General features: G+C 40.0%; 1 protein-coding gene across 1 annotated transcript in view; it reads right to left on the bottom strand.

The window, feature by feature from the left end:
* LOC124266475 overlaps positions 1–15175 on the bottom strand; it is a 67578-nt gene extending 52403 nt beyond the window's left edge. Inside the window, exons 1-4 of the mRNA XM_046701265.1 lie at positions 15070–15175; positions 8481–8570; positions 3313–3366; positions 823–1036 (exon numbers count right to left, since the gene is read on the bottom strand). Coding sequence (XP_046557221.1) covers positions 823–1036; positions 3313–3366; positions 8481–8570; positions 15070–15141 — 430 coding nt within the window. The 5' untranslated portion in view covers positions 15142–15175. The remainder of the gene's footprint in view (positions 1–822; positions 1037–3312; positions 3367–8480; positions 8571–15069) is intronic.
* Positions 15176–16229: the final 1054 nt, after the last annotated feature.

Here is a 16229-nt window from a genome sequence, read left to right as displayed (position 1 = left end):
TCATACAGTTCTCAAATAATTATATTTGTGGTTGCATGTATCACCACTAACGACCATATCAGTATATTGTGTAGCCACCCTTCGCACGAACAACATCTGACAATCTCCTCCACCTCATCGTTATACACAATCAAGTATCGAACTCGGCACAGGAATCATCTGCCATGGTACCCGTGTAAATTCCTACAGATTTTGAAACGGATGATCTCTACCTCTAATTTGGCGTTCACGATAGCACCAAAGATGTTTGATTGCGATATCACGGGTAACACACAACGTTTTCGCAACGTTATGGTTGTAGATTGGTAACGTCATGAAACAACGTTGTGACAACGTATATGGGAGTCTACAGAATAACGTTGTGACAACGTATATGGGAGTCTACAGAATAACGTTGTAACAACGTATATGGGAGTCTACAGAATAACGTTGTAACAACGTATATGGGAGTCTACAGAATAACGGTGTAACAACGTATATGGGAGTCTACAGAATAACGTTGTAACAACGTGAAAGTATTAGTTGGGATGTCTCATTGTACACGACAACGGTTGTCGGTAACGAGTAGAACATAGCCTTTCATCAGACCAATGAAATCTACAATTATTGCTCATATGTATATAAGATACAGTCAACTGAGAGGTACCGTTTCTTTTGCTTCCAGTGACCTTATTCTTGAAACCTTCGTAGCCCTAAGAATTCCTAACTTTGATCGTAGCCAAATGGACTTAAGAAATTCGTAGGGCTACGAACGTTTCGAGAATAGCTAGCCAGGTTTTTTAAATGAACAAGGGAGATGTTATTGAATTACAGGATACATACTTGTGTTGCCCCATGAATAAGGCACAATCCCTTTTTCCCACAGCATCCATGTACCAAAGAATCTCTTGCGACGAGTATGGCCATGGGGAACTTCAAGACTAGCTGAGCGTTTTGTCCTCTTGGTCTGGTCAACTTTTTGACGTGGTTTGTTCCTTTCATAGCTCGTCCGTTGTTTTTCCCGATGTTTATAAAGTACCAGGAACTCGTTTAATTCCTAAAAACATAATATGTTATGATGGTGTTAGTATTTATATATATTTAAATTACTTTTGTTAAACTTTCTTAATCATGTCAATGTGTAGTGGAAGAAAATGTCTTTTTAAATGATCTACATTGATTAACGTTATCTTTATAACTAGCGTCCAAAAGAAACGCCACCAAACAGTTTTCTTCAGTAAAACACAACAAAAGCAAATGTTGGTAACAAGAAGTGTTGTATTGTAAAACACAATCAGTCAGCAACAGTTCTCGAAACTTTTTAGTTAGAAAAACGAAACAATTCGTGTTCTCAAGGCACATGGGTGACACAGGGGTGCAGTGTCCAGTATTCGATCGCCAATGCTGATTCGTCTTTAAACTGTCCTGAACAACACAGATGATTCAGTATCGTGTGTGGCCACCCCTAGCAGTGATGCAGGCTCTAACGCTGCGTCGAACTAAGTATGTGAACCTTCTGACATCATCATTAGGGATTCGGCGCCATTCCTCTTGCAGGGCAACTGCCAAAGCGTCCCTAGTCAATGGCGGCTGTTGACGTTTCCGAATACGTTGCCCCAGTTGGTCCCAGAGGTGTTCGATTGGAGACAGATCGGGTGATCTCACTGGCCACTGTAGCAGGTTGACGTTGTTAGTGTTGAGGAAGTCACTAGTGATCCGAGCTGTGTGAGGTTTGGCGTTGTCAGGTTGAAACAGAGCCCTGGGTGACGTTGCAGGTAAGGCAGCATCACAGGCCGTAAAATCTCGTCGATGTAACGACTTGCGGTGAGATTACCGTTGATGATGACGAGAATTGTCTTCTGGTCCCCACAAATTTCGCCCCAGACCATAACGCTTCCACCGCCGTAATGCTCCACTTCTTGAATGCAAGCAGGTGCCGTCCGTTCGCCCCGACGTCGGTAGATTCGAACACGACCATCAGATTTGAAGAGCTGAAGAGCACTCTTCGCCAGTTTTGCTGCTGCCACTGCATTACGGTCCTGGCCCACCTCAATCTCGCACGTCGGTGTCGGAGCGTTAACGCCATGCCCTTGAAAGGTCGAGAGGCACGAATACCATGCTGACGGCGGCGTCTTGCTACGGACTGCATGTCCAAGGCTATTGGCGCTTGATGACGTCACAGTGAGGTAGCGGTTTCTCAGATGAAGCACCCGTAAATATCGATCTTCCTGTGGGGTCGTGACCTTGGGTCTGCCACTCCTGGGTCTGTCAGCAGTACTGCCAGTCTGTGACCTGTGACAAGTCTGGCGATGTTGGACTTGCAGCATCCCATTATCCTGTGTTGCGCCCATCTGAAGCATACCAATTGCTCTTTCCCTCTGTTCTTTGGTCAATCGAAGCGTGTTGGCTGCTTTCAATCGTGTCACATGATGAGAGAGAACAAATCTAGTCCGGTTTTATACCCTCATGTCATACGAGTAACTTTGTGTACAATTTCCATTTTTTCTGTGCGAATTCATTTAACTCACCAATCATCAAAATCTCGTGCACTTGTTCACTGGGAATAGACAGGTTGTGTTCGAGGGATGTGTTTTCAGCCGTTTTTCAGCAGATTGGCAATTATTTTGACAATTTATGATAATTTTTATTTTGGTGGCGTTTCTTTTGGACGCTAGTTTATATTATGTGCGTGGTAGGGTAGCCTGGAGGTTACAGTGTTCGCTCTTCACGCCGAAGACACGGGTTCGATTCCCCCACACGGCAACAAGGGATGACGTCCGATTGGAGGTTCGATATTGCAGGAATATTGCGGAGAGCGGCCTAAAACTACATTCATCCACTACACACTTTTAAACATATGAAATATAGGTACCAATAAGCAAATCTAATTCATATGAATATAATACTTCTCTGTGAGAGATGTGGACGGATCATAGGACATTGTCTTTTCCATTAGATGCAATCACCGGATAGCAAACATCGCAAACAGTCAGTAATAACGAAGCCATGTCTAATTTCAATTGAACGTCTTGCAATAAGTGTTCACGGTTATGCAAACAACCATCTTCAGATTAAAAGAACTGATTTTAGATGCCTCTTTGATCAATATAAGCAAGGTTGACTTGGTAACCGATGTTTACGAGTTAGGGTGTTACAGAACGGGGTTAAAGGTGTCAGACCAGCTCTTCGAAAATGTTGGTGAACGCTGCAGTCGACTAAACTGTACCAAGGCAAGTTTATAAATGGAATGTTAAAAACATTTAAGTCGCTGAATACGTACAATCTTAAAACAGTCACATAGATCAAGGGAAATTACAAATTACATCTACATACGTCTCGTTCCATTTTAGCTTCAATTTCACTATGGCCTTTGTGCAGATCGTCTATCTGAAAAAAAGAAATAATAATAAGTTCATTATACTGTTGTTTGTCTTTTGTCGGATGTTGGAGTCATGACATCAGTTGCAGGACAGCAACAAACTGTTGCACTGCACCTGTAACTGAACTTTTTTCGTTCAGCTTCGAATGGTAAAATGGTAAAAATGGTACTTCTTGTTACTTTTCCTGGTGCTCGGCATTAAGGGGGTAAAAGAAAGATTGGCTGTGACTATGTTAATTTGCCCCACCATATACGGCCAGCCTACACTGAACACCATGGGAGCACGGACCACTACAACCAACCACACGCACACACGTGTACGCATGTCACTTTATAAGTGAACGAATCCTAAACGCGACCTTAAGCCCGTTTCATCTCGTCTCACCTGATCTCACCTCTAAATGTAAGTATAAACAGCAAAGTGCTTTCTGTACAGAATATATCAACATGTTTCGGAGTATATTCTTACTCCTTCGTCAGGTTCCTCAATATAAAGAAGTTAACATCCATAAATCCTTGCCTTTATGTGTATCTGTCCCAAATGCTGTTTAGAGGAACTATATCCCTGCTGCACTTAACTACGGAAGCATCCTATAGTTCAGTACCCCTGCGTTTCACTATTACAGCATTTCACCTCTTTATATCCAAGGCATCAGCCACTGTTGCTTCTTAAATAGTAATATCCATTGTGCTTACGTTCAAACATCTGAACGTTGTTAAAAGAGCTTCACCCGTGGGAGATAGGTGTCCAATCAGAGAATAGGGTAGTCGCCAGGACGACAGTAGCCAATAGCAAGCAGCTTAGGCAAGAGTCTAGAGTGTGAGTGAGTGAGTTATGGCCATTATTGACTTGTCAGGTCTCCGGCGCACCCTGAGTGCGTGAGTGAATTATGGTGCTAACGATGTTTTATCTGTCTAATCGCCATAAACTAAAGGCACATTGAAATCAAAGGGGAGGCAGTCTCCGTCACATTTCCAGAAAAACGAATCACGGTATGAACTAATAGCATTTTGTACACATGGGATCGTCCTCAATAATCAATTTGTGCTAACGGGGAACGGTGGGGTAGTCTAGTGGTTAAAGCGTTGGCTCGTCATGTCGAAAACCCGGGTTCGAATCCCCACATGGGTACAATGTGTGAAGCCCATTTATGGTGTCCCCCGCCGTTATGTTGCTGGAATATTGCTTAAAGCGGCGTAAAACCAAACTAAGTCAGTCAGTCAGTCAGTCAGTCAGTCAGTATATCCACATAGTCGAGTAAGCATTGCTTGTCGGAGTAGGCAACTGCATTGACTGGTCTATTTTTCATTGCATAAAGTCTATTCCATTTCATGATATTGGAGCGGATAATAATTTTAGACCCAAACAAACACTTGTGCAAATTGTGTGAGAAGGTGTGCTAGAGGTCAGACAGGACTCTTGTCGCGAACATTGGCTGTCATTACACATTTTCAGGTCCGTTTATATAAATTTTCACCACTATTTTATCTTTAATCATCAATGAACAGTGTGTGATAATCGAGTAAACTGTTTTATAGTTGAATCCATATCCATTATTTATTATTTTGATAATACGACGTTTCAGTAACGATGCAGTTACTTTATCCAAAACACTCCCTTCCCTCCACATAGCTTCAAGAACCCAATGCATAGTGTTACTAAGTACGGCAATTATCAAACCTTATGTGATAACTGATTACTTGTTATATCTACTCAGATCATTGTCAACGAAAATGTGTTCAGGCCCAAAGGAATCTGTTCTTGAGATAAACGAGACATTTTTTCTCCTGCTTATTCTCTTGTGTTAACGCTTTACTCTGTATTGCCCCTTTTTACGTCTTTGTAGCATATGACATAATACATTTCAATGCCACTGTCTATAGGTCTGCCTTCAAAGGTCTGACGACCACTATGTAATTATTGACCTTACATGTCCATATGTGTTAAAATGTTATCATTGATTCTGCTACAGCTAACCAAAGACCGCATCAGAGATGTATACTTTAGAAACACCAGGTGTTCCCCGTCAATAGTCCTGCCCAGACAAGCAGTATTATGATTGAATGGCGTTAAAACTACCAACAGCTTGCAATAAAGACACTGACGGGAGAATATTGAATCGCGTACATATGTGTAAACAAGCAACATTTTCTTTTCCGGAAGGTCGCAAAACATTGTCATTGTCCCTCGTCCAGACATACCATTGGCTTTGGAAAAAAGACTGAGTGAGTGATTGAGTGAGTGAGTGAGTGAGTTAGCTATATGGCGGCGGTTTGTAAATAATGGACCAGACAATCCAGTGATCAACAGCATGAACATCGATCAACGCAATTGGGATACGATGATATGTGTCAACCAAGCCTGACCACCCCGATCCCGTTAGTCGCCTCTTACAACAAGCATGGGTTACTGAAGACCAATTTTAACCCGCGAAACAAGACTGTGAGATCATATATTTATCATTCGTTCACAATGTGTGGAAAGGTTAATCGACAGACGTATCCTAATTGTGCAATCGCTTTCAGAGGTTTACATTTCAATCCACCAATATGTTACATACATAAAACCGACAAAAGCCTCTCCACATAAATCATCCACGTCTAGAAATCTTTGCTAAAAGCTGAGTCGACTGGACAATTCCGACTATATCGTGAACGTGAACGATAGCAGACCTTCGTGAAAAGGTAAGCGTTTCCTGCTCACACCAGTGGCATCCGTCATAAACACATGCGAAGGCTAGTCAATTGTTCACCTGAAACAAATCGGGGACGTGTGGCACAGGTCAAAATAGGCAGTTGCATCGGACACCATTTTTGTCAGTGATTCGTCAAATTTGGAAATGTTCTCCACATGTCATGTACATGTTTTTCATGCACATGATTGAGTTATTTTCAGAATTAAAATGTTTGTTAACAGTAATTTTTTTTATTGATGCCCGATCTATGCTGGCTGACTCGTGTTTCTTTTGTGTCCAACATAAATCGATCCACAAAGAGTACAATCAATGCCATACATGTTTGAAATGATAGGTCTTCACGTGCTTTTGTGTAGTATGTTTTAGTTCTAAAGTTAGACTGGAATTCATAACCCGTTATGATAAAAAGACAGGATGTGGTATTTTTGTCACAAGAAATACTACACAGAGATGGATTCGAAAGAAACATGTCCTCCAACTTTACCGAACACTTTACTATGTTGGGGATGTTTGGTAGTTTCACTGTCTCGCCCCAAACAGCTACTGGTCTGTTCATTCCACATGTTTTGTGTAAAATATGATACGAGCAATAATTTGGGTATCAGTGAGAAAATGGTGTGCGATGCAGTTAATTAATTCAACCACTGTTCCTTGTGTTTCTCAAAGGAACAATTATTTAAATTTAGAAAGGTGTTTTGTTACTATATTAGTATTATGCCAGTCACTGGTTTCTCTGGTCGATTCTCGAGTATTTTCAGGTCGTCAATATTTTCTTGGAATTTTGCTGAGTGCTGCTTTGTTTGAATAAACAAAAAAGAAACAGGACCAAACACTCAGTTACTTATGCTTCCATGTAAATTATATAAAGTTAATTTTGATATTTGTATCTGAAGCGACAGATCAATCATGATCAGATGTCGCGGCATAGTTTATCCTAAACGTCCTTGAATATTAATTATTACACGTGACAGAACACGGCATAGGTTTTCATAAAACGTTAATCAATAATGGTGTTCGTAGCAGTATTTGTTATGTAGCGCGAGTATAAAACACAATATTTAACGAGGTATGACGAGGGAAATGTTTTAAGCCTTGACGTAAACTGTGAACATTCCTGAACTCAAAGCTACATCCATCGTTGCTGTAAGGACTGCGTAAAGCCATAACATTCGCAGCTAATGATCGGACTTCAGAATGTTCTCACAGGGTGCACACTGGCAATAAAGTACGCCATTTTCTCCCAGTTCGATCATAAGAAGAGATAAGATACCGATTCCAAAATCATTTTCTTTTATAGTAGTAACTTCCACAGACATCCCAAAGAAGAAACTTCTATATGTACGTGACATGTTGAAGTCAAAGTCTGCAATACCCTTTTGAAATGCTTATGCCGATTATGCTTTTGTTGTTTTGTGACAAAAGTAGTCCCGATCTTGATCTGATATCTGCGTGTGAACTGTCTAGACGTACCTGAGAACAGTTTAATTTTACCACTTGAATGACCAGCCGCTTTAACAAATAGTCCGGTTTGCACATTGTGTCCTTTAGCACTGTTTAATGAAGGCGTACTTGTAATATGCTACAAAAGAGGTGAGCTCTTCACGGGTAGGAAATAAAAGTAATTTTAGTGAAAGAATGAAGTAGATGCAGTGGCAAGGATTGGTCAGTGGTCTCCATTTTATGAATTCTTATCTCAGCTAATAAGATTACATTGTTGATTCTATGAATGAAACACGTATGAAGTTTCTGGATTGGGTTTTAAAGAGCAACAACAGCTTACATGGAATTGATTGCGTCAACTCCAGTCAACACGCTTAAAGAACTAAGAGTTTCAAATTCCGATCAGCATCCTCTCTGAAAAGTTGCACAGTGACACAAACACAAAACACAAAGTTAATACAAGCTGGGCTAGGGACAGTTCAAGCAATAGTCTCCTTTGTGTGTCTGTGTGTGTGTGTGTGTGTTTTGGGACGATTGTCTTGCCTCAGAGATGGATCTAAACGGTTCTTTAACTAGCAAACCTTTATGTTCAAACCATCCAAAATAGTTAATGAGATATGTTTGAAAACATTATACCAGTGCCACTTTCGCTGAATACCATAAGTTCGAGAAGAGGAACAAGAGCAACCAAAATCGTCTCAAAGTTGTAAGAAATCCCTGGTCCACTGTACGTTTCCGACTTGCCTTTGCGTGTGTTTGCGAGGTGTTTCACCGCTGGGATAAGATAAGCTTCATCTGTTCGCCAACAGCCGATATCATCACTACTTACTTTTAATTAATTTATTTTGTGAAACACTGCTCTGTGCAAATTTGAATTGTACAATGGATTCAGCTTTAAGCATTGATTTCGGGTGAATATAGGAACGGCTTCGTCGTGTTTTTCTTGGAAGAAGCACCTCTTATATTTTCTGTGTATGTGATCTTACCTGGTTTATGAAGGAATCGTCAACACCGTTCAACATGAAGTGAGGCTCCATCTTCGGAGGGGTGGCCTCCTTTAGATCCGACAGCGGTACCTGGGATACAGAAAGATAATGAGTATTGCCATTTTCCATCATTAGCTGCCCTAAAACCAATGAGAGTTATAGACGTAGATATAATACACGTGTTTACTTGCCATTCAGGGAATATCAAACATACCCAGTACTTTCATTTTGGGTATGTTGATCCTTTCTACACGTATTGTGCTAAATAAGTGTGGATTATAAGCGATTGTCACTAATCCTGTTGACCAATGACAATGACATAACTTCCCATTATCTGTGTGGAGCCGTGGTAAGCTGAAGAGCATAGGGATGCTGTGATACCCCTACATTACTCGAAGGAACCACCAATAGGTGTACAGGAGTTTTACGCATTAATATATATAAATTACAAGTAGGCATGCGAATGGTTTAAACGTTGTGGCAATATTAGGACATGTATCTTATTAAGCTCAATAAGTATTTTGACATGTTAAGTCATTTGGTTTGGACTTTGTTTTAACTTTGTCATAGCGCCAGTGATCACATAGCGATGGATACCAGGCACTTTAGAAGTCTATCAATGTTATTATTTATGATAATACTCACTGTGGAAAGAGTACCGTTCACCTGTCGGGGCTTTACTTGCAAATACATAATGGAACTCGTCCTTAATTTGATGTGAGTGGTCGAGAAGGGACGGGCCATGTCGTGAATGGAACTTAAGTTGATTATGTCAAGTCATGTCAGCTTAATGGGAATTCAGTATATTTTGCTTCAGTTTTCTTCCAGCTGACTTGTGTGCTGTGCTGATATTCAGGGGATCTTGCTGGGACATGGTAAATGATCTCATCCAGAATTAAGACCTTTTGATTGTTTTCACTTGTAGCTGTGTGCTATTATTGTATAAGTAGTGGAACTTCAGTTTTAATTTACAATTAAAAACACTGGGAGATATATCGGAGTCAATCAATGTTCATAGGATAATAATGAATGTTTTGAGAGTGCATCACCACTTGCACTTTCTTATGATCATAGTTGTTTGTACAGTAATTGCTCTTGAAAGATTATTGGTGTATGACATGAAATTTGCATGTGTACAATTTTCATTTAAAAATAGACCGGCAAGAAACAAACACTAACAACTGTGTGATGCAAGATGATTGCCAAAATTAATTGTAATTCATCGACCTTCTTGAAAACCGTCAAAACATTGTTTTGAAGAGCATATCTCTTGCAAGATATATAGTTAGTCTGTCAGAAGTAAATGTTCATAGAGAGTTGTGTGATCTATCTTTCTCTCTGGACCGTAACACATTACTGTGAATGAAAAATGGTTAGTTGGCATTGACTATTATCTGTATTGATCTAAACAACACAACATATAAGAGGCCTTTCCTAACACAATTTTATCATGCATTTTTGTAAACATATATTTATTTGATGATCTTGTGAAGCGTTTCAAGGCTCAAGATGAAAAGTAGGGATTCCTCTGTTTTCTCAGATGCTGACGTAACATCAATGTTGAATGTGTTGATGGTTCTTGACTGGACGAAATGCGTGTCAACCAGTCTAAATGCCATATTATATTGGCACTGAGTTTTTACAATAAACATATCTGAATGAGCAATGAATCGAGTCTGTGTGCAGAGTGTGGAACAGCAACTCTGCGGAGTTCTTTGCTTGTATGAAGTCGACCTGAAATGTGGAACAGCCAATACCTACTCGAAACCGCCAATGTGTTGATCAGTCTGTATGAACTGTAGATGATGTTTGGATATAAAGAGGCTGTCCAACACCTTGTCAGGGGATGCCCAGAATAGGCACAATCATCTGTCACGTGATACATGGGCTCCATCTTTGAATCACCGTCTTCTTGATTCTGAAGTTCATCCAGAATTTGAAGGACGTGTCATAGGAAAAGACAATTATACATTTGTCGTATAGAGTCGCAGACGCTACCAACCTATCAATCCTGATGTTATCGTTATTGATAAATCCAATGAAATCATTTCAATTATGAAGTGAGAGGACATTTCAACCATAATACAATTTGAATGTATAATGAGATGTTGGGTGCATTATACATACTGAATACAGGTTTAGTATTCTCAAGGACACACCTTAGCACTTCTTAAAATGTTCTGAAAGAGCAACCTCCAAGAGTTATCCATCCGGATATTGTGTCAATCTCAGGGCACAATGCTCCATTTTCAGCCTGAGAGAATCCTTAGTCATTATTGATATTTATAATGTTTAAGTATTTGGGACTCGGGTGTTTCATATAACAATAAACAAATTGGACAAGGTGGAGTCCCGTTTCCAAACTGAGTAAATACGTGTTGATTCTAACTGATCTAGAGGCACTCGTGACGAGCAACCTCCTCATGTTGAGTGTTGGATAATAGCTTTCCGCCGGAGTAGAATGTGTCCAGAGCGCTCCATTACTGGTCGTACCAGACAAGCAATTTGTGCCGTGGGATGCGTCCCTATTTCGGTGGAGGACGGGATTCCGCTGGCGGAGGTCTCAGTTCCTAGTCATGGAAGCTAAGGGTGAAGGCTCTTTAGCTTCGTATTCAGCATTTTTTATGGAGAAAACCGTTGAAGGTAACGCTTGTGTGAATTAAACGATGCCAAAAAAAAAAAAAATTCTAACTACAAACAAGAGCTCTTCTGATAGAAAGTCACAAGCCTCAATTTCATGACTTATATCCCCGTAAACTGTTCGCACAAGACCCTTAATTTCAACAAAGACTTAAACCGAGACCGTGATCACAGTTTAGCTGATGAAATCATACAGTCAAGGGGTAATCGAAGTCAAACGATTCACATATCGCAAAGATGACGTTGTGTTTCTATCCAACACTTATCTGCTGACCTTTGACAGAACAGGTTTACCTAACAAGGTTGGTTGTTTCTCCATGCCTGTGGACCTTTATATCCCTCAACCTACAAGCTGTTTCAAATGTCAGAAATTCGGACATACGCAGAATGCAGAGTTGACCATAATGGTGACACATGCACTCAGTCATTAAAATGCTCTTATGTGTTATCTTCGACTGACTGTGGGGAATATAAGTACTAAGTCTCAAAATATCAAATGAGAACATTTGCAGATACACCGAAACAATCATGATCAGTTGTTTCGGCAAACGCATTCTTATGCTTCTGTAGCAAAAACCATTAAAAGTGTTCAAACAACGTCAATACAGTATCAGACTGATTTGTCAGGAACAATTTTGCGACACACAAATGCAAGCTTCTGACATTGAAAACCAAGCTACATCGCCAAAATCAACTGCGATAACATCCACATCTTCGGAAACAATGCAAAAAACACAACGAACAATGTTGTAATTCCCAAAAAGAAGCATCAAACTGAAAGAGTGTCACTCAAGGATCATGCGCAACTATACAATAACTATGAGTCGCCTGAGGATGGGGATATGGAAGTATGGATACCAGTGGTAACTTATCACAAACGAAAGGGAGAGCGCTATCACAAGTTACACCTCCTTAATTGAGTTATACAAACTCATTAATTCAGAGAAATTGTCGAGGTTTAAGTTCAAACCTTCATGAAGTTAAAAGCCAAGCACGTTCATATAATCCTATACCAACAGCTTACAAGAAACATATTTGCAAGAAAATGATAACCTGACCGTGCGCCAGTATAACATGTATACTTTCTGTGCTAAAGCTATAAAGACATATCTGGTGGCTCAGGGATTTGTTTTAGACAAGGCACACTACACTGTTCCATTTCTTTTAATTCGAATCTTCAAGCGGTGGGAATGTGTTTAACTCTCCATGTTGCCATTACTTTATGTTCATTATACAACCCCTCCTTCTGCAGCTCTCCACGTCAAGGACTTCATCCAGTTGACCAGCTACCAAAGCCTTTTTTGCTTGTTGGGAACTTTAATGGTCTCAATCGACTGTGGGCCACAGCAAGTCCCAATGATAAAGGTAAAGTACTGGAGGGCCTGCTTCAGTAGCACAATCTGTGTTTGTTTAACGATGGCGGAGATAAATATCTACATCCAGCTACAGGTACATGCTCTGCCATAAAAGTTATCTATGTCAAATCCTTCTCTCTTGATTGAATTCTCATGGTCAGGCACACGTACGCTTACTTATGTGGTAGTGACCGTTTTCCCTCTGTTCTCGAAACTGTTACCGCCTTTGCTAACTCACCTTCTTCTGAATGGAAATTTAACATGCATGATAAGGGTACTTTGGGTAAGGCTAACACAACTTCTGATTTAATGAAACAAATCCAATGAAATCCCTTTTAGAGGGATTACTTGATATCTCTGTGAAATCTGTCCCTGAAACCAAGACAAATTCACGTGTACATAACCTATGGTATAGCAAATGACTGTAGAAAGGCTAGACATGCTAGGAAAAAATCGGAAAGAATATTTATTAACAACTGACCCGAACTATTAAAAAACAAAGCGAAACAATTGGAAAAGGCTTGTTTCAAAAATAAATACAGTATGGAATATGATCAGACGACTAAAACTATAATGATCCACAAACAGTATTCACCATCTCCAACACAAAAGAATAATACTTAAACATCTAGAAACGACATTGCTAATGAGTTGGCATGAAGAAGTAGTGCAAATTCATCCTCTGCCAACTCCCACATTCCAAACATTTCAAAACTAGCAGGAAAAAAAACTTCAAAATGTTCACTCTGCTAATTCTGAAGATTACACTGATCATTGTAGTTGAACAAATTACGTGAGGCTTTGATGAAGGCTCATGATACACCACCGTCTAGGTCATATGGCGTCCATTATCCGTTATTGAAGCATCTTCCAGAATCTTGTCTTTTAGGTCTGTGTTATATATAAACTTAACTATATTTGGGAAAAGGGTCATTTTCTACAATTGTTGATTTCAACTTCCTGAATTGCCCCCTTGGCAATCAATACAACCTGATGTTAATTACAAATTGAAAAAGGCTGAAACAAACCTCTTGTCATATCAACAAGCCTTTCTGAAAATTAAACATCAAAGTGTCAATCATACAAGAGTAGACACCAATGAATCAAAGAATGGAGAAAAAGCGTTAGCTGCAGCTGTTACTCATAATGATACTTTATCACAACGATTAACCGATGGAAGTCCCATCTTTCCGGCAGATGCTAGAGCTATGTTATTATCTTTGGAACTTATTAAACGTTCCTGGGAAAGCAGATTCATCATAATTTCAGATAGTTTATCCTGCCTGCAGACAATGGTTTTGGTTGAAATTTTGAAATGGCATTTGAATCTGTCTGTGGCTTACATTGAAATTCTGATAGTAGGCTGCTCAGTCAAGAATAGGGGAAATTCGAAGACGGATCCCGCAGCTAAATCAGTTCTTGAGAAGTCAATGGCAATCCGTACTTTTCCATACACTGACCTAAAATGTGTTGTTTGGCAATACGTCAAAACAGTGTGGATGGAACAATCAAGTATTTGATAAGCTTCATGCCATAGAACCTTTGATAGGGTACAATGCCCTTACTGGTCTAAATTGTCAAGAGGAAGTGGTGATCCGAAGGTGTCGTACTCGACACTCTCATTATACACACTCATTTTTTGTAAGGAGAAAATCCCCTTCAATGTGTTCTGTTTCCCAGGCCTACACCTGACAGCCACTTTTTGTTGGATTGTGTGGACATAGAAAGTCTCAAAGCCGATCCAAGATCTGGAAGATCTTCAGCTGCCACCATTATGGAATAGTTTTGATAAAATGCTTGATGCTATTGAGGATGATAGACGACATCACTTGCCACATATATACCCGTGGACTTCTGAATCCTTCTTGATAGTGTTAGTAAGATTCTGGGGAATCAAATGGGCATGGCACATGATCGAGAACGCTCGGGTCCAAGGAATCTCATTCTGGATTTGAAACACTCCAGATGTGAACTGAATTGAACCCAGCCGATTATGCTGAGGTCCTGGGTTCACCCTGACCACGGTTTAGTTAATGCAGTGCAAACATCTACAGACGGGAAAGTCTGTTGATTTGGCCTGTAAATTGGCTTCGGTTTTGAGGGATTTCAGAGGAGTCCAGAGGAATACCTTTGGATTACTATCTGACAAAAGTAAGTTCAGACAATTAATGACCAGTGTTCGGCTTATGTGCCAAGGCAACTGGTAAGACTATGAAGTGTGGAAAACTCACCAAATGTGTATTATTCTACCAAGACAATGTCCTTTCGAACCTTTATACTGAAAGACATTGTCTGCTTCATGAAAACAGACGGTTGCAAGACTCTCCTTAAACAAATACAACTCGACTAATTTCAGAAAAAAGGAAATGTCTTCATTTGTAATTCTTTACAGCTGTAGTAGAACAACAATACTGAAACTTGAAACAATAGCCCCCATCCTCACAATCTCAATCATACCAGACACCGTCATAGCTACTTGCAAATTTTTCAGCCGACTCCACCATTAAGGTGGGATGTTCCTCATACAATTTAAAAATTATATATTCTGTTTTCACAGAATTATTAGTCAACACTGTCATGATAAGATGACTCACCGGCCTGATTGTGACTTTGTCGCATTTCACCAGGAGAATACCACTAGCTATCAGAGCCACGGTCAACCACATCTTGTCGCGGCCAGGGAAAAGGCAGTATGAAAACGCTCTGCCGAGTGAACACGGTGTTAAACAATCAATCAGTGTAACATAGCCAATACACTTTGCGGCCTGATGTGTGAGTAGGGGGCGATCAATGACTTATGATATAGTCAGAATCATACAACGTCCTCCCTGGTCATAGATTTTGTATTGTGGAAAGCGCTTTGTCGCTTTTATTTGTCAAATCTGTATCACAGCTTCTCTGATTCTTGACACTTGTCATAAAGATTTTAGGTACATAGTGTACACATCTATGTTGCGTTCTGTATCCCTCGCTCCCGTTAACTTCTACTGATGTATTTCGGATTTAACATATTGATGCTTTTGATAGTATACTCATGCCAATAATGGTTGTCACCCCCTTCAATTTTTTAATTGGAGAGGTGGTGTGGGGTGTGGGTGTGAGGTGTGTGTGGGGTTGGGGTGGGAAGTGGGGTGACAACCATTATTGACATTAGTATATTTGGATACAAATCAATCCATTACGGGGTTTCATCTTGACTAGTCTCATTTGATACCTGTAAATTTACTTTTGGATTCGACCGCATTAATGATGACATTATCTGGTCAAGACATACAGGGAAGAACAACTACATCGAAGTTTGCTCTGATAAATAGATAGAAATCCACAATTACATTGGAAACGTTGTCCACTTCGCTAAACCGAATGACATGTTTTAAGCAAATGTTGGATTGAGATTCATCAAGGTATCAAATTTTATAACTCTTTCAAACCAAGGAGTTGGGGTGTGTGAAGACTCCATGGAATGGTCAATCTCTCGCTGCCCAGTTGCACCCAGTTATTGGTCAGTCAGAGCTGTCATTAACGTAAGGGCAACACACCAATTGTGCTATTTCGTGGCAATAATATGAAGTGATCAATCATGCGAAAAGCGATGTGTGGTGTTTCATTAAGGGCACGGTTACATGAAAATACACCTCTTTCTCCTGGACTTTCTTAACCTTAAAATATTTATCTAGTAGTTACATGGTAGTTAAGAACAGATATCACAAGAAACTATTGATTTTTTGCATTATGTGGATTCATATTTTGCACA

This window comes from Haliotis rubra, unplaced genomic scaffold, assembly GCF_003918875.1.
Source record: "Haliotis rubra isolate DU_JTF1 unplaced genomic scaffold, ASM391887v1 Scf126, whole genome shotgun sequence".
NCBI lineage: Eukaryota > Metazoa > Mollusca > Gastropoda > Lepetellida > Haliotidae > Haliotis > Haliotis rubra.
This window is presented reverse-complemented; position numbering and strand designations above follow the sequence as displayed.